General features: G+C 45.8%; 1 protein-coding gene across 1 annotated transcript; it reads right to left on the bottom strand.

Moving 5' to 3' along the window:
* Window positions 1-745: 745 nt before the first annotated feature.
* On the bottom strand, window positions 746-19420 carry LOC134523331 (myosin heavy chain, skeletal muscle, adult). The gene is made up of 38 exons (XM_063352146.1): window positions 19199-19420; window positions 18966-19109; window positions 18716-18872; window positions 15991-16018; window positions 15779-15893; window positions 15496-15588; window positions 15273-15336; window positions 15081-15179; window positions 14871-14974; window positions 14650-14788; window positions 13894-14012; window positions 13646-13795; window positions 12690-12860; window positions 11737-12043; window positions 11561-11637; window positions 10359-10446; window positions 10143-10260; window positions 9687-9810; window positions 8895-9031; window positions 8537-8792; window positions 7535-7777; window positions 7120-7296; window positions 6889-7034; window positions 6711-6801; window positions 6234-6623; window positions 5951-6077; window positions 5651-5769; window positions 4703-4899; window positions 4107-4290; window positions 3855-4020; window positions 3559-3683; window positions 3090-3398; window positions 2727-2930; window positions 2331-2456; window positions 2061-2231; window positions 1870-1974; window positions 1632-1727; window positions 746-1029 (listed from the first exon to the last, which is right to left on the bottom strand). The coding sequence occupies exons 1-38, from the start codon at window positions 19403-19405 to the stop codon at window positions 874-876; spliced, it is 5829 nt and encodes a 1942-aa protein (XP_063208216.1). The 5' UTR covers window positions 19406-19420; the 3' UTR covers window positions 746-873.
* Window positions 19421-24474: the final 5054 nt, after the last annotated feature.

Here is a 24474-nt window from a genome sequence, read left to right as displayed (position 1 = left end):
TTGTATGCTATTTAATGGCACTGTTTGCTCAGTGTCGTAAAAGTGTTCTATAGTTCTCATGCATTGGTCACTGTCCTTACTGCCTGGAATAGCGTTATTTCATTGGGAAACACTGTGCTCCTTCCTGTTCAACTGCTCTTCAGCTTGCTTTATCAAGTATAAATTACTTTTTTCCTTCAACCTGTACCTTTGAGAATTATTTATCTGAGCGAGAAGCTTCTTTCTTACCCCATAGCTTCATCACTTCTAAGAAAACCTTTGTTGAGATACTTTGCTGAAAGGTTTTGGAAACCAGAGTTGACTATATCAACTGTATCTCCCTGTCCACATGTTTATCTACGTTTTCAAAGGATTCTGTGTTAATCCACATATAAGGCCGACTTGGATTTAATGGAATGCTCCCTTTGAAAGGACACAGACTACCTGTCCTCAGTTACACATACCAGTTTCCCATACCAGGATAAAGATTCCCCCAGACAGGGTAATGTTTTAGAGGGTAGTGTGCCAGAGATTCAGCTTTTGTTGAATTACTGTCCTTGATTTCTCTTCATGTGAAGTTAAATTTCTATTTGTACCGCAGCCAATAAATAGTATAGAAAAGTAATTAAGAACTAGAAGACAAAAGGCATTACCGTGACATAGGTACAAAAAAGTTGCAAGACAAATCCGTAACTAAAAGCTAAAGTTGGTACAGGCCTAACAAGTCAAAAGAGACACAAATTAAAATTGGTTCTCATGGTGGGTATGCAGAGGAAAATATGTTCTTTATTCTCTAGACATTGACATGGTTACAAAGACTAATTACAGAAGAAAGTGACTGAGAGGTTCACATTTTGTGCAGCCCCCAGGTCACTTTGCTGCCTCAGGACATCCTCACTCTTCCTCTTCTATCTTCTTGCTGTGAAACTCCCGACTCTTCACTCGGAGCTTGTTGACCTGCGACTCTGCAATGTCAGCCCGCTCCTCGGCTTCCTCCAGCTCGTGCTGGATCTTGCGGAACTTGGAGAGGTTGACATTGGAGAGCTCCTCCTGTGCGGGGAGAGGGAGTCGGTGGTGAGGAGCCCAGGGCAGGGGTTTCGCTCCTCCTGCGCCTCCTCCCTGGGGGGATGCCCGGACCTCCACCCCCCACCCCCCACTGCTTACACATAAGCCTTGCACAGACCTCCTCATCCTCCCTTCTTCAGGACCCCACCGGGACAAGCTTCACCAGTACTGTGTCTCTCTTGAGGAGCTATTTTGTCAATCGCGGTTGTCATTTGTGTACTTAGTCTCCCACTGCTCGCTGCCCAGCTACAAGTGTGGCTTATTAGGTCGAGACAAACCCGGAAGCCTTCTGCTGTCAATCAGCAGCAGAGATTCATGAACTTCTCAGTGAGTGGACGTGGCCCCTGGGTTTGTTTAGTCTGACCTCCTGTATAAAACAGGCTGCAGGACTTCCCTCACTTCATCCCTGACTGCAGGGTGCCCAGAACTCATCAAGGCCTTGTGACACAACAGTAAAATAGTGTGGCCAAGACTGTTGTGTCTTGGGAGTTTCTTCCGTGCGCCTTGTGTTGGTATCCATACTCATCTCGACGAGCGTGCTGCCCTGATGGAAGGTGGCTCTTGCCCATTCTCTGAAATATACTTACAGCCTCCTCAGCTTGTCTCTTGTAGGATTTCACCTTCGTTTGCAGCTTGTCCACCAGATCCTGGAGCCTCAGAATATTCTTCCGGTCTTCCTCAGACTAGAGGGGTTGGCAAGCAGGAAAGGGAATGAATTATTGGTTCCCCGCCATGTGAGGTTACGCTTCCCCTTGGGAGTGGTGTGCGCAAAATCTGACGCGCTGTGAGAAAACTCTTTCAGCCCAAGGAGGCCTCCTGCCGTACCTGGTAGGTCAGCTCCTTCACCCTCCTCTCGTACTTGCGCACCCCCTTCACGGCTTCAGCGCTGCGCTTCTGCTCAGCATCAACCTCCCCTTCCAGCTCCCGCACCTGCAATGAGAAGCCCATCTTTGGAGCTTCCCTGGTATCTCTCCAAGGCACGTGCTCACTCCTGCACAAATACCAGCCCTACGCACTCTGGCCTCCAGCTTCTGGATTTGCTTCTTGCCTCCCTTCAGTGCCAACTGCTCGGCCTCATCCAGACGGTGCTGCAGGTCCTTCACCGTCTGGTCCAGGTTCTTCTTCATCCTCTCCAGGTGGGCGCTGGTGTCCTGCTCCTTCTTCAGCTCTTCTGCCATCATGGCTGCCTGATGAGAGCAAAGAGGCAAAGCCGTTTTTGGGGCTGGAGACATTCTCGGGGAGAATACATCCACCATCAGCAGCAGGGAAAGGATCTCCCGACTCACATCTGTGATGGCCTTCTTGGCCTTCTCTTCAGCATTGCGGGCTTCCTGGATCGTATCCTCCATTTCACCCTGGATTTGCATGATGTCTGTTTCCAGCTTCTTCTTGGTGTTGATCAAGCTGGTGTTCTGTGTAACAGGAAAGACATGATTTGTATTTTTAGACCTAATGCCTCCACTTCAAGAGTTGAAAGCGTGAGCGTTGTTTATGAAAGTCTCTAATGCAAGAGCCCTCTTTAGAGCTATGGCAGCAAACCAGACGCAGGTGGCTGGCTGGAACTGGTCAGATTACGGCATAGCTCTTCAAGTGTTTACACAGTAATCACTTACAAGATGCATAGCAATTGCATTCTGTCTTATCCCTTGTTGATGGGACTGATTTCCAGCAGAGTGCCTGACCTGGGTATGGAGGAGCTGCACGCGTTCAGTGGCATCCAGAAGCTCCTGCTCAGCCACTTTCCTGGAGCGCTCCGTCTGCTCCAGGGCTGCCCGTAGCTCCTCCACTTCAGCCTGCAGCAGGTTTGCTCTGCGCTCCACCATGGCCACCTGCTCCTTCAGGTCCTCCTGTGTCCTGAGAGCATCATCCAAGTGTAGCTGGGTATCCTTTAAGAGAAGAAAGGGAAACGATAAGATGGCAAAGCACTGGAGCAGTGTTGGAGACAGTGACACGCATGACTCGTTTACTAATGTGTCTGTGTGATTCTGATGTCGGTATACTACTAGGCAAGCTAGCCACCTGCATGTTCATCTTGGCCTTCATACCTTGAGCACTCCCTGTGTGTTTCTCAGGTTCTTTTGTGCCTCTGCAGCCACGCGGTTGGCATGGCTCAGCTGGATCTCCATTTCGTTCAGGTCTCCCTCCATCTTCTTCTTCAGCCGCAGGGCTTCATTCCTGCTCCTGATCTCAGCGTCCAGGGTGCTCTGCATGGACTCCACAATTCTGAGGTGGTTTCTCTTCAGCTGGTCGATCTCCTCATCTTTCTCTGCTATCTTCCTGTCAATCTCAGACTTCACCTGGTTGAGCTCAAGCTGGAGGCGCAGGATCTTCCCCTCTTCGTGCTCTAGGGAGGCCTGCGCAAGTCAGCAGGAACAGTGACTTAAACGACCAGTTCCTTTCTAGCTAATCTCTTATGCAGTGTTTCATGAAACGTAAGCCTCATTTCCTGCCATCTCCGCAGAAAATTGCTTCCATACTTTCACTCTGGACACCATTTATTAACACTGTGTCTACCTCAGCTTCCTCCAGGGAGGCTTGGAGTTCAGATTTCTCCTGCTCAATCTGCTTCTTGACTTTCTCCAGCTCATGAATCGCCTTTCCACCCTCGGCAATCTGCTCCGTGAGGTCGGAAATCTCCTCTGTGGGAGCAAAGACCAATGACATGGTCAGGCACAGAGCAGAATGGGAAGGGCCCTTTCACACCAAGGTGACAGGCATCTTTGCCGACCTGCAGGCACAGACCCATACGGAATGGCAGTAGCGGTGGCTAGGGAAAGAGCTCTGCCAGGAGCCGAGGAACGGGGACTTACGCTGCAAGTTCTTGTTCTCACGCTTCAGCGTTTCCAGGTGGTCCAAGGACTCCTCATAGGCATTCTTCATCTTAAACAGCTCTGTGCTGAGAGAGCGAGACTCCTTCTGGGAGGCTTCCAGCTCAGCCTGCGTTTCCTCATACTTCTGCTTCCACTCTGCCAGGATCTGAAGAGAAACGGGGCGTGAGTATGGCTGTGGCAATCAGGAGGGGACGCTCTGCCCAGGAGCCCCAGGCCTGGAGCCCAAAACACCTTGTCAAAGTTCTTCTGCTTCTTATCCAGTGCTGCGCAGGCAGCATTCGATCGCTCCACGTCAATCATCAGGTCCTCCACTTCATTCTGCAGCCTCTGCTTTGTCTTTTCCAGGGAGGCACATTTGGCATTGACAGCTTCAACGTGTTCTTCGGCATCCTGCAGGCGCTGTGCCAGCTTCTTCCTGAGAGGAGATAAGCACAGCTCCAGGTTAGAGCTTAAAGATGAGCCCATTTTTTACTGTTCACGAAAGGGATGTTGACCACTTTGGGGGTTTTGATGCTAGTGCTTCTCACAGCATTTCTTCTGTTCCATGACGGCATGGAACGTAAAGAGTCTATCGCTTCTGGGTCCTAGCACCTACTGAGTATTTGGCCTGTCTTAGGCTTTCTAGCCATATAAAGGCTACGTTTGTCCTTCCAAGCGATACTTCTTCCACAGCATTCTCTTCCTCTCCCTCCCTCTCTCCACTTTACCACAAAGACAATACTTCCCTGCCTTTATCCCACCCCTCTCCTAACCCACTCTCAAAGGCACCGTTTTCCCTTGACAGACTCAGTCTTCCCCAGCCATTTGACATCCCACTTCCCACGTACTTGGCCTCCTCCAGCTCCTCCGTGCGCTGAATGGCGTCCGTCTCGTATTTGGTTCTCCACTGGGCCACTTCGCTGTTGGCCTTGGACAGGGCACGCTGCAGCTCCCCCTTGGCCTCCTGCTCCTCCTCATATTGTTCCCGCAGCAAGTCACAGTCGTGGCGAGCAGACTGCAAGGCGTGGGCCAGGGCACTCTTGGCCTGGGGAGATATTGGGATTGCTAACCTGAATCTTTGTCGTGAGATGCCTCTTGACGGTGAAATTGACAGTAAAATTAAAGAAGATAAAGAAGGCATTATCCCACTCTGCTCAGCCCTTTCAGGCCACACCTGGAATACTGTGTTCAGTTTTGGTCACCGCTATGCAAAAAGAGATGTGGACAGTCTGGAGATGGTCCAGAGGAGAACCGCTATGATGATCAAAGGACTCGGAAGCTTACCACATCAGGAAAGGCTGACAGATTTGCGTTTGTTCAGTCTTGAGAAGACAAGGCTGAATAGAGACATTATCATGATGTTGTGGTATTTAAAGGGTGGCTGGAGATGGATGAAGATGGAGACTCCCTTCTTACAAGGACTCCCATGGAAAAGACGAGGGGTAATGGGTACAGGTTACTCCTGGGGAGATTCCAATTGGATAATGGAGGAAAATTTTCCACAATGAGAATAATCAGCCATTCGGATAATCTCCCCAGGGAAGTAGTGGATTCCCCAACATTGGACAGCTTTCAGATGCAGCTAGACTGGGTGCAGGGCCATCTTGTCTAAACCATGCAAAACCATTACGCTTCCTTCCCTCTCTAGCTTATGAGTTGGCGGATGTGCATTACTGGTGTTCCCTCCAGTACTACACGTGTCTGGGAAAGAATCTTGAAACAATCTTAGATCAGACAAAATTCTCAGGATGCTTTTAGGGGTGATCTAGGTTGTGGGCAGTAGGGTAATTCCACACCTTTATTTCTTCCTCTAGATGTCTCTTGAGTTCCTCAATCTGTTGCGTAAATCCTTGCTTGCCCCTAGACAGCTGAGAAATGAGAGCATCCTTTTCCTCCACCTGGCGTGAATATTCCCCTGGGAAAGGCAAAGTGAGAAAAAACTAACTAGGCGATCGATAATATGACAGTTTCTGCCTGCAAACCCAAGCAATGACCAGCAGCCTGGAGAGGTTATACCAGCTGTCACTTTGCACCCTGTGGTATGCTCCATGGCATGCAGATCCTCCCATTGCATCTCAGGAATGGGGGTGTCTCACCTGATTCAGTCTGCAGACGAGCTCTTTGAGTATTGAGGTCATTGATCATGCGCTGATTCTGCTCCTCCTTAGTTTTAATCTCACTCAGCTGGTCTTCCAGAGTGCGGCACATCTTCTCCAGATTGGCCTAGATAGCAAGCAGTCCCAAGCAAGGAAAGGAGATGAACACCTGGACTCTGCCTTGTCTTCACAGCAGGGATATTTTTAAGGAGAATGTGGCTGGTAGATGGAGCCTACGTGCCATACCTTGGCCCTGTGAGCATGTTCTACTGCAATTGCATACCTTGGCTTTGGAGACAGACTCCATGTTACTGGCCAAGTCATCAATCTCCATCTTCAGCTCACTCTTCTCCTTCTCTAGCTTCTGCTTCACTCGCTGCAGGTTGTCGATCTGCTCCCCAAGCTCAGCTGTGCTGTCCGCGTGCTTCTTCCGCAGGGCGGCAGCCGTGGCCTCGTGCTGCAGCGTGGCCTCTTCGAGGTCACGACGCATCTTCTGAAACTCTGCCTCACGCTTCTTGTTCATATCGATCTGAGCTGCAGTAGCTCCTCCTGCTTCTTCCAGGCGCTCACTGATCTCCTCTAGCTCCCTCGAGAGGTCAGCCCGATGCTTCTCTGCTTTTGCCCGAGAGGTTCGCTCTGCCTCAATTTCCTCCTCCAGTTCCTCAATACGCGCCTGGGGAACATTGGGCAGCCTTCACACCCATGCCCTCCTCCTTCCTCACCTGGACCCAGTGAAAGAGGGGAAGGAACAGAGACTTGCCTGCAGCTCCTTGATCTTCTTCTGCAATTGCATGCCCAGGGCTTGCTCATCCTCGATTTTGCTCTGGATCTGGCTGATTTCAAAGTCTTTCCTTTGGGCAAAGCAAACCATGTTAGAGCTCAAAGGAAGAAGACAAGTGCACCAGCCCAGCGCTCAGGTGCCCCACAGCCACACTTACTTCTTCAGTTTCTCATCCAGCTGCTGCTTATCATTTTCCAAATCCATTATGCTGTCATGGGCCAGCTTCAGGTCTCCTTCGAGTTTCCTCTTGGCTCTCTCAAGGTCCATGCGTAGTTTCTTCTCTTGCTCCAGGGACCCTTCCAGCTAAACACAACAACACCATCAGTGCTCTCTTCGCAGTGTCTGACTGTGCAACATCTTTAATCTTCTCATATGCCTCTATGCTTACATCGTCCACTTGCTGCTCCAGCTTGGTCTTGGCTTTGGTCAGCGTATTTACTTTGTCCTCTTCTGCCTGCAGGTCATCCAGTGTCTGCTGATGGGCCTCTTGGAGGGCTTTCTTCTCTTTTGTCAGCTTGGCAATGGTCTCGTCCAGGGCTGCCATCTCCTCTGTGAGGTTTTTCACCTGTTGATTGTAAGAAAGTGCAGAAACTCATTTTAGGAGACTTAACTGCTAGCGCAGTGACCTTTTCACCTTGCAATGTTTTTGCAGGAGCTTGTTTTTTATTTGGGCTGTTGGGGCGTAGCTGCCCCGCTGTGATGCTCCTGGTATGTTCCAAACCAAGCTTCGTTCTGAGGGTAGGGGGCCGCTGTGGGAGGCATCTGTCTCTTCACCCTTTATGTGATTCCCTGTGTGTGTGTACCTTGTTTTCAGTGGCATGCTTTTCCTTCTCCACTTTGGCCAACGTTAACTCGAGGTCATCAATATCTTTCTTCAGCTCTGAGCATTCATCCTCCAGTTTCCTCTTCTTGGCTGTCAGCTCAGCATTAATTTCCTCCTCATCCTCAGCCCTTTCAGTCACCTCCTTAATTTTGGCTTCCAGCTGGATTTTGGTTTTGATGAGCTGGTCGCATCTTTCCTCAGCATCAGCCAAGCTGTCTGCTTCCTGGTGGGGAGACACGGATTTTTAGTGGGCTGAAAGGTTTTGAAGATTCTCTGTCCTGCCTTTTGGATCACCCAGTGGGCATGTGTTAAAAACGGGGGCTGAACCTGGCCTTCCTCTCCAGCAATGGGAAGATCGTGCCAACTGTCTACTGGGAAACCCGTTCATCTGGAATCAACATGGACTCCAAAGTTTTTGTGTGTCTTCAAAATGCCTCACAGATTGGGTTGCTGACAGAAAAAGGCTTCAATAGCTTTTTCTTTCTAATTGTCTTTGTGAGAATAATTTAGTGGGGCAAGGCATGGGGTTTTTTTGGTGGGAAGAAACTGCCTTTTCCTAATGTACCGAGAATGGGAAGTATCCATGTTTCCAAAAGTAATCAAGGCCGCCTTGTGTAGCTGCAAGTAGGAAACGCGCGTCCTTCTCAGGTTTGCCTTTACTCTGTTAGACAGATACACTGCTTTGAAAGCTGAGTAGAGGGAGATGCTTCCCTTCCAGTTCAGAGCGCTCTGCTGGGGATTACATGTTGGCTACTGCTGCATGCCTCTTTCCTCAGACAGCAGGAATGTTGAGTCTTGGGTGGGGCTGCCATGAGCCTCACCATGCCCCTGCCAGTGCCTGTTTACTCAACGGTAGAGCATGTGTTTATAGACTGTTTTCTACTGCATGTCAGTCTGCTTCCTGCAAGTCCCCACTTAGGGTAAGAAGCATTCTGGCTGTGTATCATTCTTTTCCCAAGGACAAATGAACAGTGATACTCACAGCCTGCACTTGGAGCTGCAGGTCATTTTTCTCCTGCAGGAGGACCACCATTTTCTCCTCCAGCTCCTTCCTCTTTGCCTCAGACTTTGCAAGCTCTTCCTTGGTTTTCTCAAATTCTTCCTTCATGTTGGCCATCTCCTTCTCAGATTCTGCGCTTTTCAGCAAGGGCTTGATCTTGAAGAACAGCTTCATCCAGGGCCAGTGCTTGACGTTCATGAATGCACGGACATTGTACTGAATACAGAAGATTGATTCCCTGAAAAGAAATTGACGTGGCTATTGCATAGCTTCCGTGGGATGAATTTAAATATAATTAGTAAAGTACCATGAGAGCAAACTATATATGACAAATGTCTACCTCCTCTCCACCATTCTCCGGTACTCTACTCTCATCAGGAAGCCCCTGCATCTGGCTTGTGTGCGAGTGATAATTTCTGCCAGCTTGTCATCTCTCATTTCCTCCAGGAGTCCCAGCAGCCCAGCTTTGAAGAACACCTTGAGAAGGAAATGTTGCAACATTTCATTGTACATGTAGTACAAAATAGAGGCACATAGTCTTTCAGCATCCTGAGGCAGATCTTAATGGCCGTGACCAGCCTCACCTTGGGCCTCTTCCCAAACCCTCTACCCAAAGGTCTGTGAACTTCCTATAAGCTCAGCCCTAAGTACTCATGGCCCTGTCTAAGTTATGTGGTAAGAATGATGGCTTCCTGTTCAGCCACAGCCTCAACCACACCTATGCCTGGTCATGGACCCCAGTGAGCTCTACCGTGGCGTGTGATCTTACCTGGCTTGATGTTAGACCAATCTCATTGCTGTGGATCAGTCCAGGAATTAATGAATAGTGCCTGGGCCTTGCTAGCCTACATGTACGTGACCCTGAACAATCTCAAAAAACAAAGCTTTATGGCTTCACCTCAGACCTTCATTAATGTCATAAACCCACCTGATGATCTTGCGCCTTTGTTGAACCTGACTACAATTCCAGGGCCTTCCCCACTTGCCTTGCTTGGGTACTCTGGGGCTGGACACTTGCTGATTGATGCTCCTAACCTGCCAGCTCTGTCATTGTACTGTGCTCCCTGCCACTGACAAAGCAGCCCACCCTTACCGCTCCCTGACAAACTCCTAATGCAGGACTTGTTTCTACCTTGGTGTGACCAAATCTGTACTGAGTGTGGTCCACATCAATGGACCCAAGGAGCTTTTCTGAAGCCTTCTTGCTGTCCATGAACTGTCCCTCTGGAATAGCACTTGCATTAAGCACTCTGTATCTGCAGAAGAAAACAGAACATGAAGAAATCCCCATCAGCAAAACCACCACTATAACTGAAGCCCACAGCCTTTTCAGACTCTGTCATTGAACCAGTCTCATGCCTGGAAACAGTCATCCTTTCAGAACAGGATATAGAGAGTGTATTTACTATTAACTCTATTAACTATTAAGTGCAAGAGAATCATGATTTCAGCAATGTCATATCATCATGAACATAAAACATTTCTGTATTACTGCTCAGTACCAACTTAAAGTATAATGTTTCAAGTATACTGTGATACTCAGGCTATTCATCTTGGTCTGAATGGACAGGAAGGTGTGCGCTCATACCTTTGTTTGAAGTCAGCGTACAAGACTCTGCTGGGGAACCCTTTCCTGCAAATTCTGATCCCTTCCAGCACACCATTGCACCGCAGCTGATGCAGCACCAGCTCATGCTCCATGGCACCTAACAAATACAGCCATTAGTGACTACCCCATTGTTTGATACTCACTCAGGAGAAGGGCTTCTGTGGCTTGAGTTTTCCTCCTATTGGGTTCCCTTACCGGGTGTTTTTGTTTCATTTGGGATGATGCATCGTACAAAATGGGGGTGAGTGCTTCTCAGGTTAGCCATCAGCTTGTTTAAATTCTCCTGTGAGATCATGAAATGAAGTTTGTATTATTAAGCATAAGCACTGGAAGTTTAATAGTGGATGTATCAAACTGAGTGTTTCAGAATGCAGACCTGTCTTCTCCAAAACATCTTACAGAGTTCCCAAAGGAAACTAGGAAACTGAAGGCCCCCAAATTTTTGGTTGTGAAATTCTTTCGTAGAAAAATAGTTAGTACTACTTTTCCTTGATGTCCTTATACAAATACATAGCTGCCACCTCCCAGTTTTCCTTCCAGCTGGTATTTCTTGTGGTATTTAGTTGGGCATTTTAGGTGGATGACGTGTACTCTTGGCTAAGCGTGATTAGCATCTGATTTGGCAGCTAAAGAAGTTCTTTTTAAATGGATGGAATATTTGTACAGCCCATATAAATTGACTGGTTTAGTAGTAATTCTGTCTCCCTAAGTATCTCCACCTCAGTCACATGGAAGCCTTGAAAACATAACTGAAAACTGACCTCAAAATTCATTAAATTGATGTAATTTAACATTCACTCTCTTTCCCTATTGAAATGAAAACATTGTCATAGAATCTTACAATCTTAGAATCTCAAGGCATTTTTTTGTTTTTGATGTTTAATCTATTATTTTTGAATTCTACAATGTCTCAATACTGAAAATCTTCATAGATACATAAAACAAGTATGGGAAATATCCTTGAAGTCTCCAGAGGTTATTTTAAAGTTTAGATGATTTGTTATTCACTCACAATAAAAGTAGCTGAACTTCATTCACCTTTGGGGGATTCTTGTAGAATATTCAGGGAAGGTAATAGCAAACTAAGGCATGTGGAATAAACCAGCCAAAATATAAAGATGCAGTATCAAAAGTTAATTCGAAAAAAGTCTAAGACAATTGCAGGAGTTCTAGGAGGTGGGCAATATCATTCTGTCTCCAGAAATAAAAGGAAGACCATGCATGCGTTGAGGTTGAGACTTTCTGGTGTTCTAAGGGGGTAGTTCTGTGTTTTCCAAGGATGGCAAGGGAAGGATTTTCAAGGATGACAAAAGCTATGACCAAAAATGAAACAGACTTTTCAGAATCAGAATAAAATTGCTTTCCATCTTCAAAGAGATAATAAATTCTACCCTTACCCGGAAAAGAGCTGAGACAGTCTGGAAAGAAGAACCCTTCTTCTTCCCACCTTTCTTGCCACCACCACCACCAGCCTCTGCAAAATTGAAGAAATTGAGCAGGTGCCTTTAACATTGTCTTTGGGATTCCCCTTTGTACAGCTTGAACGCATGGAAATGGATTTTACAGAGCTTACCTGCTTCCCCACCGTAGTTGGCAAAGAGTAAAGCCAGTGTCTTCACAGATGATTTCTGGTACAACCCAATGACAGTTTCATTCAGGGGGTCCTTGTTCTTCTCAAGCCAGCCAGAGATATTGTAGTCCACTGTGCCAGCGTAGTGCACCAGGGAGAAGTGGGCCTCAGCCTTGCCTTTGGCAGGCTTGGGCTTCTGGAAGTTGTTGGACTTGCCCAGGTGCTGGTCGTAGAGCTTGTTCTTGAAAGAGGTGTCAGTTGCCTTGGGGAACATGCACTCCTCTTCCAGGATGGAGAAGATGCCCATGGGCTGGAAGGTACCACAAGAAGTGACAGAGAAAGATGATCATGATGTGAAGCATGTGCTGTGAACATCAAAGATACCAGTGTGTTGCTGGTAGCAACTCTGCCTGGGTAAGGCCTAAGTTTGTCAGGAGTTGTTCTCAGCCAGGGAGCTTATTTCTGCCTTCCTTGGCCTTCCTGCAGCCTGTCTTCATGGAACTGGTAAGAACCTCTATCCGCTTCAGGTTACAGTTGGGTGTAGAATTGAAGGGAGAAGTGGTAAACAGAAAAACAATTGGGAAAAATAGCTACAAGAGGCCTAGTACTTTTGGGAAGTCAGGTGAGACACTATTTATTTCCCAAGTTTCTGTGTGGAGCTCTGATTTGAGTCTTCAGAGGAAAAAGGAAAGGAGACTGACTCCATTTTTTTAAAGAGAATACTGTTGGTGGGAGTCCAGGCTACCTTTTCCATGCTTGAAGCCCAGGTAATGAAGCATTGATGACACAGATTTGCATTTCCCAATTTCTCTTCCCCACACTAAAATAAGTTTCAGTGCAAAATATTTTCTTTAACTGACACTGAATGTCTGGCTCTGAGTTCTTTCTGAGCTGAATCTGGCTCGGAAACACCACAGAATTCCAAAACATATTGTACACTTGTATGGAAAAGGTACCTTCTCAATGAGCTCAATGCAGGCAGCCAGGTCCATCCCAAAGTCAATGAACTCCCATTCAATCCCTTCCTTCTTGTACTCCTCCTGCTCCAGCACGAACATGTGGTGGTTGAAGAACTGTTGCAGTTTCTCATTGGTGAAGTTGATGCACAGCTGCTCAAAGCTGTTGAACTGCCCAAAGCAAGGAGAGGTGCACAGGTTCTCAAGGTGTGGCAAATACCGCAGCGTTTTGCTGGCATTCTCCTAATGTTATTTGAAGTTCCCCAGCTGAAACACCACTCCTAACCGTACCGTAACAGCCTGTGTTTCCCTAAGCAGGACTTCTCCTGTAAAATGTACTGTCCTCAAAGGATTTTATTCTTACCACTTTTGAAAACAAACTAAAGGTAACATGTCTTTTTTACTGTGCTACTGAAAGCAAATCCTTCAGTAACCTTAGCTGTAGCATCGTATAGGTGTCTCAGCTCGCTGACCTCCCAGAGAGAGGAAGCCTCCTCAGTGTCCCACCCAAGAACTTCTCTGCACTCAGATCAGCAATCTGGGGGTTTCTTCTGGGGACACAGAAGTCCTAGCATCGCCACTCTATTCACAACACGGGAAACACGTTGTGAACTTTTCCATAGCACTGCCCTTTCCCTGGCTCTTTCAAGAGCATCCACACCTTTGGCCTACATCTGTGTGAGCCTTAGTCCTAGACCTGTCTCCTAGAGCTCAAGGGCCTCTGAGACCATTTGTCAGAAAGCAGAGCTTTCTTCTACCTGTTGACAACGTTAGAATCAAAGTGTTTGTTAGCAAAGCCATTTGCGAGTGCTGCTGTGACAGAGAGAGGGGTTTCTAGAAAACTGCAGACGAGGAGGATAAGCTTCTGAATCTTCTTAAAAAGAAGTGTGTTTCTGAGTCTGCATGACCCCTCCCTGGCCCTCCCTTGACTATGGTGCCAAATCCTTCTTCCTTACGTCAAAGATCTCAAAGCCAGCAATGTCCAGGACACCAATGAAGTACTGTCTGGGTTGCTTGGTATCCAGCTGTTGGTTGATGCGAACAACCATCCAGAGGAACATCTTCTCATAGACAGCCTTTGCCAGGGCGCCAACAGCATTGTTCACCTAAAGCAGAGAAGCAAGCACCAGAGTTACCTCCTAGGGTGAAAGAAGAATCCACAGGTATTCTTTCAAACCATTTATTTCCTACCTCCACATTTTACCTGTGACACATTTTGACCTTTGGTCACGTATTCATTCCCAACCTTGACTCGGGGATAACACAGGGCTTTGAGCAATTCAGCTGAGTTCAGGCCCATCAGGTAGGCAGCCTTGTCAGCCACTGGAGAGGGACAGAGAGAGAAGCATTTATTTTGGACAACAGCTAGAATTTGCTCAGTGTGAACAACTCTGCTGTTCATGTTCTAGAAATGGAAAAGCATTGGTCTGGTCTCATACAGAAGGTCTGGGAAGGAATGCAAATTCTGGAAGCTAATCACGGCCTTCTATGAAAGCAACAACAATACGGCTTGGATGGGAATAGCTTGACTCTGGAAGTTCCCAGAAGAACCCCAAAGGCCTCTGGTAACACATGAGGCATACGTGCAGCACATTCCTTTTCTGTGGAATGTGTATTTGTGCATAGCAAAGAAAGAAGGACTTATTTCACCAAAAATATGATGGAACATCATGATGACTATCTGGTTGAAGATCTAGGAGAGAGAGAGAGAGATCCTGTGTTGAAGTGGAAATTCCTCCTTTCAGGCTGTGTTTCTTTGGGGAGTATCCTTTAGATAAAATAGTGGTATTTCCCAGGATCAGGGAAGCACCTCTGCAGTTACATAGACAATGACCAAAGATGTTTTTCCTCAGTGTTTTATGTGGTGACTTGGTCCAACAAAAGTCTGTCTTTGGAGGCTAACATATCTCTGCAGACAGAGAAGTTCTTTGAACAAGCCAGTTGCTGAATTTGCTGATACCTTCTGTGCCATCAGGCTCTGCCTGCTCCTCTCGTTGTTTCTGCTTGAACTTCAGGTTCCCGTAGTGCATGACAGCCCCCGTCAGCTTGTAGATGGCGGTCTTTTCATCAGCAGTGAAGCCCAGGATGTCAATGGCACTCTGCAGTCAAAACAATGAAGTCAAAACATTGCCTAAGATCCTTAACAATATCATTAAAAAATGTTTCCTTTATAGTACTTACATCTGTAGCCATGAGCTCCTCCTGGTCATCAATGCTGGGAACAGTGACCTCACCTTGACTCACATAGTGGAAGTCAAAAGGATTGGTGGTAATGAGGAGCATGTCTGAAAGCAGGAAGAGGCAAGGCACAGGCTTAGTTGTGCCAATCAGCTAACAGAGGGAACTGTTGCTCAGCGATCATCCTCAAAAAGACATAATAATAGTTCCTACCGATTAACTCTGGCTTCTTGTTGGACATGATCTGATAAAATATATGGTAGCTTCTTTCTGCCTGGAGCTGGAAAGTGACTCTGGACTTCTCCAGCAGATCTGGCAAGAACAGTAGGACAGAGTTAGGCAGAGGAACACACATGGAGTTGGGAATTTTGTAAGGAATGGGATCAGGCCAGGAGAGTCTCTTACAAGTTTCAATGTCAGCAGAAGCCAGTTTGCCCGTGGCTCCAAAGTGGATTCTGATGAATTTGCCCTGTTAAGGAGAAGAAGCAGCATTTCAGCCTGGATACGTTCTTTTGGCATCTCCTTTATGGGGAGTACTGCTCGGGCCATAACCTATCTTTAAATGAAAGGGAGACATTCACCTGTTTTTAAATGAAAGGGAGACATTTTGTCTAAAGCAATAACTTACAAAGCGTGAGGAGTTGTCGTTCCTCACGGTCTTGGCATTTCCAAAAGCCTCCAGCAGTGGGTTAGCGCTGATGATTTGATCCTCAAGCGTTCCCTGCAGGATGATAATTGTCACTAGTTATCCTTTCCAAAAATCATTTCAGGAAGAGAGGAAAGCATTGATTCAAGCCATGAATTAGTGATTTCATCCTCAAGCATTCCCTGCAGGTATATAATTATTCAGTTAGTTATTAGTCCAGTTATTGCTAACTTGGCAATTACATGCCAAGTTCTTCCTGACTCACCTGCATTTTGCCTGACGACTGCTCTTCCTTCTTCTTCTCCCCGCTTGCTGCAATTGTTGCAAAGTACTGGATGACACGCTTTGTGTTCACAGTCTTCCCTGCACCGGATTCTCCACTGTCAAACCAAAGAGAGAAGCAGAGAGCGTGTGGTCAGGCAGGAGATCCCCTGGCACCGTGCAGCCCCGCAGGGACCCAAGCAGGGATGTACATACGTGATCAGGATCGACTGGTTCTCGCGATCTGTGAAAAGAGGCAGAAACAAAGATGCTGCTAATGGCATTCTTGAGTAATACAGAACACAATATGTGTGATAAATAAAAGCAGTGCTTTTAGAGAGCCTATGGATTATACGGAGAGGGCTGGAGTTATCAAAGTTTGGAGTTTTTCAGTGTTTTTTTCACCTCCGAGGTATTCATTTACACTCTTTTTTTTGGTCATTGAAATAGGACATTTCTTTTTAATTTAACCTATTTTTCATATCAGTCTCTGTATGAAATGAATAGTGATGCAAGTACACCTGTTACTTTCCACTGACGTGAAGAAGTCTGGAGGATTATCTTCCCCAGAGAAGTCTGTTATATACATTGGAAGGTTTTGGTATGAAAAGAACTCCCTGTAGAATCCACAGAGAAGAATATAAAATATTTTGTGTGCCCTTTTATGTTCCCAGCAAGTATAACTAACTCCTTATACATCAGTGAATCGTCAAACAAATATTTTAAGACCCTCAGATCAGTTTATACCTGTTTCCCTTTAACAAAATATTCTTTGAGAAGTCTGATTAATTAGATCTCATTTCTAAGTAGCAAGGGGTTGTAGCCACCAACTGTATGGGTCAAAGGAATTCTGATCTCCTCCTTACCTAACTCATTTCTACAAGTGTAGAATTTTAATCAGTGCTTTCCAGCATTGATTAAATATTTAAACAAGAGCTTTTTTTTTTTTCTCCTTTTCTTACTTTTCCAATTCACCAGTGAATTCAAAGGAATTCTTGTAAGGTGGAAAAAAATGTGGGGGGTTTATTGCTTTGGTTTTCTTTCAGATTGTTTCTGCTCATTTTTTGTTTATATCTGTCTTTACAAGTCTGTTCTTAAATGAACTAACTAAGAGAAGGAAGAAAGAAAATAGCAAATGTTAAAAAAAATGCTAAACTACTTGTTCATGAACCTTCTTCAGTTTTAAATGTGGAAGTGGAAAAGAAGAAAAAAAATATTCAAATTATCATTCTACTTTTGTTCAATAGTTGGGGACTTGGTGTTCCCCAGGGTTCAGTACTGGGTCCATTCCTCTTCAATATATTCAGCAGTGACCTGGACGAGGGGATAGAGTGCACCCTCAGCAAGTTTGCTGATGACACAAAGCTGGGGGGGGGTAGCTGACACACCGGAAGGCTGTGCCATCATACAGAGAGACCTGGACAGGCTGGAGAGTTGGGCAAAGAGGAACCTAATGAAATTCAATAAGGGCAAGTGTAGGGTGCTGCACCTGGGGAGGAATAACCCCCTGCACCAGGACAGGTTGGGGGTGACCTGCTGCAGAGCAGCTCAGTGGAAAGAGACCTGGGAGTCCTGGTGGACAACAGGGTGACCATGAGCCAGCAATGTGCCCTTGTGGCCAAGAAGGCCAATGGCATCCTGGGGGGCATCAAGAAGAGTGTGGCCAGCAGGTGGAGGGAGGTCATCCTCCCCCTCTGCTCTGCCCTGGGGAGGCCACATCTGGAGCACAGGGTCCAGTTCTGGGCTCCCCGATTCAAGGAGGACAGGGAACTGCTGGAGAGGGGACAGCAGAGAGCTACCAAAATGATGAGGGGACTGGAACACCTCTCTTGTGAAGAAAGGCTGAGAGATTTGGGTCTCTTCAGTCTGGAAAAAAGACGCCTGAGGGGGGATCTTATCAACGCTTATAAATACTGAAAGGGTGGGTGTCAGGAGGATGGGGCCAGGCTCTTTTCAGTGGTGCCCAGTGACAGGACAAGAGGTAATGGGCACAAACCTGAGCATAGGAAGTTCCACCTAAACATGAGGAGGAACTTCTTTAATTTGAGGGTGGCAGAGCCCTGGCCCAGGCTTCCCAGAGAGGTGGTGGAGTCTCCGTCTCTGGAGACATTCCAAACCCGGCTGGACGTGTTCCTGTGCCACCTGCTCTGGGTGACCCTGCTCTGGCAGGGGGGTTGGACTAGATGATCTCCAGAGGTCCCTTCCAACCCTATGATTCTATGATTCTATGACTTTTTTTAACAGTCAACATTATTAGTCCATGATGTTCATTGCGGAATCATGAAACAACTGTAGATGTATGATCATCAAATCATTTGTTCCATTCTACATATTACAGTTTTGGTGCAGAGAATTCTAGTCCTTTCTGGTCTAGTGCAACTTTCATGCCTAAGAAGCAAATCCATCATACAGGAGTATTAACTAAGAGCTAATTTGAAATGAAGGCATTTATCATTTTTCTCAGAGGGTGCAAATTTGCTGGGATTGTGTCTCTTCTTCTTTCTTGCTGTAAATGTCAGAATAAAACATGAAATCAAATCATTTGCTTTTTCAAACAATGTCTTCATGAAGCCAAAACAGATAGAAATTAACCTACAATGCAGTTTTGGGAGAGATTAATTCAGTTGTTCAGAGCTCTGTTAATATTTTCTGTCACATTTTAAGCAAATTAAATCTCAAAAATATGTAGGGGAGAATTTTTGTTTCAGCTGACTCACTTCATCCTATTAATTATTCTTCAGTGTAGCTTTTTCAACGCTGTTGTCTGCATGCTATCAATCACAGTTTTAAAAATCATTAGGACAGAACTGTGTCTCATGCACAATATCAACAGCTGTAAAATAAGTTAATTAAAGGCTCATGCTGAGGCTTATGTCTCTACACACACAAATATTTAAAAAAAAAAAATTATCTGGCCATGAAGATGCTGCCATTGTCTCACCAGTCAGCATGAACTGATAGGCGTTGTCAGAGATGGAGAAGATGTGTGGAGGGGCCTCCTGGCGCTTCTTGCCTCGGTAGGCCAACACCACCTCCGGGTTGTACACCGGCAGCCACTTGTAGGGGTTGACAGTGACGCAGAAGAGACCCGAGTAGGTCTGCGAGGAAGGGAGACGGCACGTTGGCTTCCACTTAGCCTGGCAGAGCAGTTCCTCCTAGCTACCCAAAGGCAGAGTGCTGCTGGTACTTACGTAGATCATCCAGGCTGCATAACGCTCTTTGAGGTTGTACAGCACAGCGGGTTCGTGGAGGTGGGTCATCATGGCCATGTCCTCAATTTTGTCGTACTTGGGAGGGTTCATGGAGAAGATTTGATCTTCCTTCACGGTCAGGGTCTGTCAGATGAAGAAAGAGATGCGTGACTGTCAGCTAAGAGCTGAGACTAGGAATTACACACAGTTTTTAAGCCTTGAATTTTCCTCACCTCTCCTGCTTCAGTCTTGACGGTGACCTTCCCTGATTCTTTGCTCTGGATTGTCCCTTTCACAAAGGATTCCTTAGGATGCACCACAAAGACTGAAGTCTTAGCATCAAAAGGCTTGTTCTGGGCCTCAATTCTTTCCTTTTCTGACTTTCGGAGGTAAGGAGCTGCCTCCCCAAAGGCAGCCATCTCAGAGTCCGGAGAGGTCATTTCTGCACTTATACAGGAGACACAGTCAGCAGAGTACTCTGTAGGAAAGAAGATATATTGAGTAAGTGAGTGAAGAGCTTTACGTGGAAGAGAGGAAATTTCTTGCACTTGGATCTCTTCAAATATTTAAGTAGGTATGAGCAAGTCAAAAGTTGCATTTAAACTTCACAGTCTTGGCTCAAAATACTTGTATACTTTCCTGAAATGAGTCCTTAGACATCTAGCTGTGTAACAAAGTATAGAACAGTTCTTTAGTGTTGCAGTATTGTAGTACAGTTTAGCAGTAATACCTCAACTTTGTGGACACTAGTGAATTTTGACGTTGCCATAGCAGATACTTCCTATTAAATGTCTCTGATTTTTTTCTTTTTTTTTAATTCTACCCAAGAGTCTCTGAAAATTGCAAATAGTGGCTTGTCACTAGAAAATTTACTTGCTAGGGACAATTATTCTTGCATTATGACGGATATAAATGTCACTATTGCCTGTTCTGCTTTTTAGAAATCTTAAATGGTTGGATTACTTCCTGTTCCTTAAAAGTTGGTAAATCTTGGTATTAATTGCGGTGGCAGAGGCTAAAAGTCAGTCACTGCTGTTTGAAAACATAGCAGCTTATTTTGTGTTGCACAGATATCCAGAGCTAATATATAAGCTGAAGGAAAAAATGCTACTTTCAATCCTAGAATAAAATCACTGGTGATACAGACAGTCCCTGACAGAAATGGTTATCCAAGGCTTACAGGGATTTAAATAGAATAAAGAGGTATATGTTCAGAAGTTCACAGAAGCATTACACTTACCTTGAAATTTCCTGTCAAGACTGGGCACAGCACTCCAAAGAGGCTTTTATAGAGTCTGGTATGCAGATGCTCTGGATGTTTCCTTTTCCTTCTGTCAAAATATATTTTGGCAAACCATCTTTGGCAAGCCATCTTTGGCAAAACTTTGTCTGGCAAACTTAACTAACGACATAATTGTCATTTGATTTGACTGGATATATTTAGATATGTTTTACATCTTACCATTCCTGTGGATACATTTCCTATAAATAGTCTGACAGGGCTATTAATGAGGGAATCTTGAGTAGTCAAGGCACTTAAAGAACTTGGTTGTAAAAGTTATAGGTTACTCTACTGGGATAAGTTGATCTTTGACCCAGCTGAGATTCTTTGGCATTTATGTACTGCAATTATTCCAGATGTAAAATGGGAATAGTACAATGTATGTTGTGCACATGGTTCTGTGAATGCAGGGATTGCCTTTACAGAGTTAGAAAATACAATTCTGCAAAAAAAAATCATAACTAAATGTTATTCAATAATTCATTATATGTTATATTGAAAAGAAAAAACCAGAGACACATTGCAGACTAGGACTTTGACTGCAATAGCGCTAGATACAGCGGGAATCTGAGAGACAGCAAGTCAGAATACAAGTTCAAGTTTGGACATGCAACTTCTGCCTAGAGTGTGAAAGGTGACTCCTTACCTATAAAAAGAAATAAATATCTACGTGAGCAAATCTTCACTTGGTATTTTCAGAAATTGAAAAATCCAAACTGTGCATACTGGAGACATGTTTGCTGTTGCTGTAGTCAGTCATAAATGATATTAGAGAAAAGTCTTACCTAGTTGTAAACAAGAAAATTACTCATGGTACCTCATACCTGAAAAAGAAAACTATACTGCTTTTTTTCTAGCTGATCTACAGGAACTAACATTAAAGTTTTTCACATGCTAATGAAGAAATGCATTAAGGGCAGTAGATAAACTGTGGCAAAAAAGGCTAAAATGTTCTTTTTAAATGACTTTAAATCTTATGTTCATCTAATTGTTGAAATGAGAGAAACAAAATGTGTTACAGTTGAAATTCCTACATACCACAATCCTGGCAACTGAGACGCAACCCAAGACAAAGAAAAAATTACATTCTTTTTCTAAACATTGCCGTTGAAAGATGGTTATACACAAAAATATATTAGGTACAGAGCTGAGTAAGTATGAACCTGTAATATTTAGTGACTAGCACTAAAGTAGCTAGCAAAGTTTTTACTGTATCTCCACCTTTGCTGAAGATTTTCAAGGACATGATAGAGCCAAAAATGTGAAGTAAACTTCTAAACAGCTTAAGCCTGTTCCTCACATAGGTACCCTTGGAAAACACATATGGAGCAATGTCCTCAACCCAATGAGGAAGCAGGAAAGGTCCCTGCAGCCCTTCAATACCTCAACTCCAAAAACCCCCACCCCTCCACCCAAGCACAACTCTGCACACGATCACACACACAGCATACACTCTGAGACCCCCTGCACTCTGATACATCCTCGGTCCAGCACTCCCATCCCATCACAAACACCTTGCACGCTTACACATTCATACAGCTTATGCAACAAAATCTATCGATATAGTGCTGCATATATATCAGAGCGTTAGAGGTGGCAGGCAGTCCTGTACAATGCTGATACTCTGAGAAAAGGGGAATTTGCTGGTGGACCTGGAGAGTGGCTGATCTAGTTCTAGGAAAAGGGCACTGTCACTTGAGCTGCTTTAAACACTGTCAGCTCTCTTCTGGGCGTTGGCATTTTGGTTATTGGAAGAGCTCAGTGAACAAAGTTCAGTGAATAACACAAGGGCAAGGTCAGAAAAATCATGCCTGCGATCCAAGGTAATGCCCAGAGTCGAGCATCAGCCTGCCATGAAGAGCTTCTGCCAAGGAGGGCTCTGGCACTGCAGCACCCACTTTTTTGGAGTTGAAACCCAGAGCTCACCCCTGAGCTCCCTGCACAGGTCATGTGGGAAATGGTGAGCGCAGGGTGCATCTGAAGTCCTGCCTCTCTGGGCAATCTCCAAGCCCCATGGACATGCAGAAGTTATAGGACAGAATCACAGAATCTTAGAATGGCGTGGGTTGGAAGGGACCTTAAAAAGATCATCTACTGCAACACCCCCTGCTGTGGACAGGAATATCTTTGACTCTACCAGGTTGCTCAGAGCCCCAGTCCAACCTGAGCTTGAACACTTCCAGTGATGGAACATTCCCAGATTCTGGGGCCAATCTCTTCCAGTGTCTCACCAGCCTCATCTTAACAAATTTCTCTCTTATGTCCAACCAGACTCGATCCTCTTCATCTTAAAACCTTTGCCCCTCATTCTGTCGCTACAGGACTTGGTCAAAAAGTCTTTCTCCATCTTTCTTAGAAGTCCCCTTTGCATATTGAAAGGCCGTAATATGTGGTCTCCTCAGAGCCTTCTCGTCTCCAGGCTGAACATGCCCAACTCTTTCAGTCTTCCCTTATAGGTGAGGGGTTCCAGTCCTTGGATCATTTTTGTGGCCCTTCTGTGCACCTGCTCAAGCAGGTCCATGTCTTGCTTGTACTGGGGGCCCCAGAGCTGGATACAGTGCTCCAGGTGGGGTCTCATGAGTGCAGAGTAGAAGGAGAGAATCACCTCTCTCCGCAGGGCTGCTCTCCATCCAGTCATCCCCTGGTGTATACTGAGAGTGAGGACTGCCCTGACGCAGGTGCAGAACCTTGCCCTTGACCTTGTTGAACTTCATCGGGTTTCCATGAACCCCCTCTTCAAGCCTGCCAAGGTCCCTCTCTGGAGGGTGTCTCTTCCCACTGGTGTATCAGCTGCACCACTCAACTTGGTGTTGTCTGCAAACTTGCCGAGGCTGCACTCAATCCTGCCATGTATGTCATTAATGAAGATATTGGATCATATTTATTCCACTGCAAACCCTTGAGGAACATGTGGAACATGAGGAACATTGAGGAAATGCTGTGGGGGACCATATCAAAGGCCTTACGGAAGTCCGGGTAGATGCCATCTCTTGCTCTTCCCTTGTACACTGATGCAGTCACTCCATCGTAGAAGGCCACTAGATTAGTTAGTCAGGCACAGTTTGCTCTTCATGAAGCCGTGTTGGCTGTCTCTAATCACCTCCTTGTCTTCCATAGACTTTGACATAACTTTCAGGATCTTACCAGTCACTGACGTGGGGCTGACTGGTTGGTAGATCCCAGGGTCCTCCTTATATACTCTATTTAACTAATGAGAATAATTCCAAGATGAAAATAATTCCAGGAGAATTCCTGTATAAGTAATGTGAGCCAAACTGACTGTGGGCAGAGTCCAGCACAGGTCGTGAGTCGAGTTCCATTCAGATTCAGAAGGAAAAGTGTTCCAGGAGAAGACCATTTGTAGGTGAGAAGACGACTAGGAGATCTGTAAGGAAGACTCAGAAAGCTGCAGACAGCAGCTTCCAGAAAGGAAGATGCAGAAGGCTGCCTGACTGCTCAGGGTGCAGAAGAACTGTAGCACACAACACACTGTCCCATCTAACCCTGCATGTAGCTGGAAGGTGTTGGAGGAGGTCATCCTTTGACAGAACGTTTCTCTCGTCAAATGCCAGCAGCAGACACAAATCCACAGCATGAATGTATGCACTGGCTACACTTGAAGAAGAAACTGCACTTGCAAAGGAGCTCTGTTGGGAATTTCCGTACTCAGCATGGAAGCTAACCCCTGCCTATTAATTGATACCCTGCCTATTAATTGATAACCTGCATTGATACCTTAGTCCCCAGGTGGATGCAGAGGAAGTTAGCATAAAGCACTTACAGATGTGTGGGCTGTGTTTGGTGTGAGGGAGCAAAGCATACCTTGAAAGGTGACTGGTATTAATCAAGTAATAGGGAGATTATTGAAAGCACACAAAGACGACTTGGAACAAGCAGTCCCCGTGGGATTTGCAGCATGCTGCTGTTGTTATCAGCCGTGCTGTCTGGATTAGCGGAGCGTGCCTGTGAATCACCAGTGGATCGTGTGACATGGAAGATCTAGCTTCAGGCTAGTGTGTAGCAAGGCGGACTTGACAGAGAACACTGGTTGCTGAAGTGGGAGCTACAGCAGAGGTGAAATGTCAGCGGTCATCAAAGCATCCACAATTCCTTCCTTCCTTCTTTCCTTCCTGATTTTTTAGTTTGTTTCACAGAGCAGATTTCCTACTCACAGGGTTAATGGGATCGCGTCTGTCGTGGGTGATGTTGTATGGCACTTCTTAGGTG

Source organism: Chroicocephalus ridibundus, chromosome 14 (assembly GCF_963924245.1).
Source record: "Chroicocephalus ridibundus chromosome 14, bChrRid1.1, whole genome shotgun sequence".
In the NCBI taxonomy this organism is placed as follows: domain Eukaryota; kingdom Metazoa; phylum Chordata; class Aves; order Charadriiformes; family Laridae; genus Chroicocephalus; species Chroicocephalus ridibundus.
This window is presented reverse-complemented; position numbering and strand designations above follow the sequence as displayed.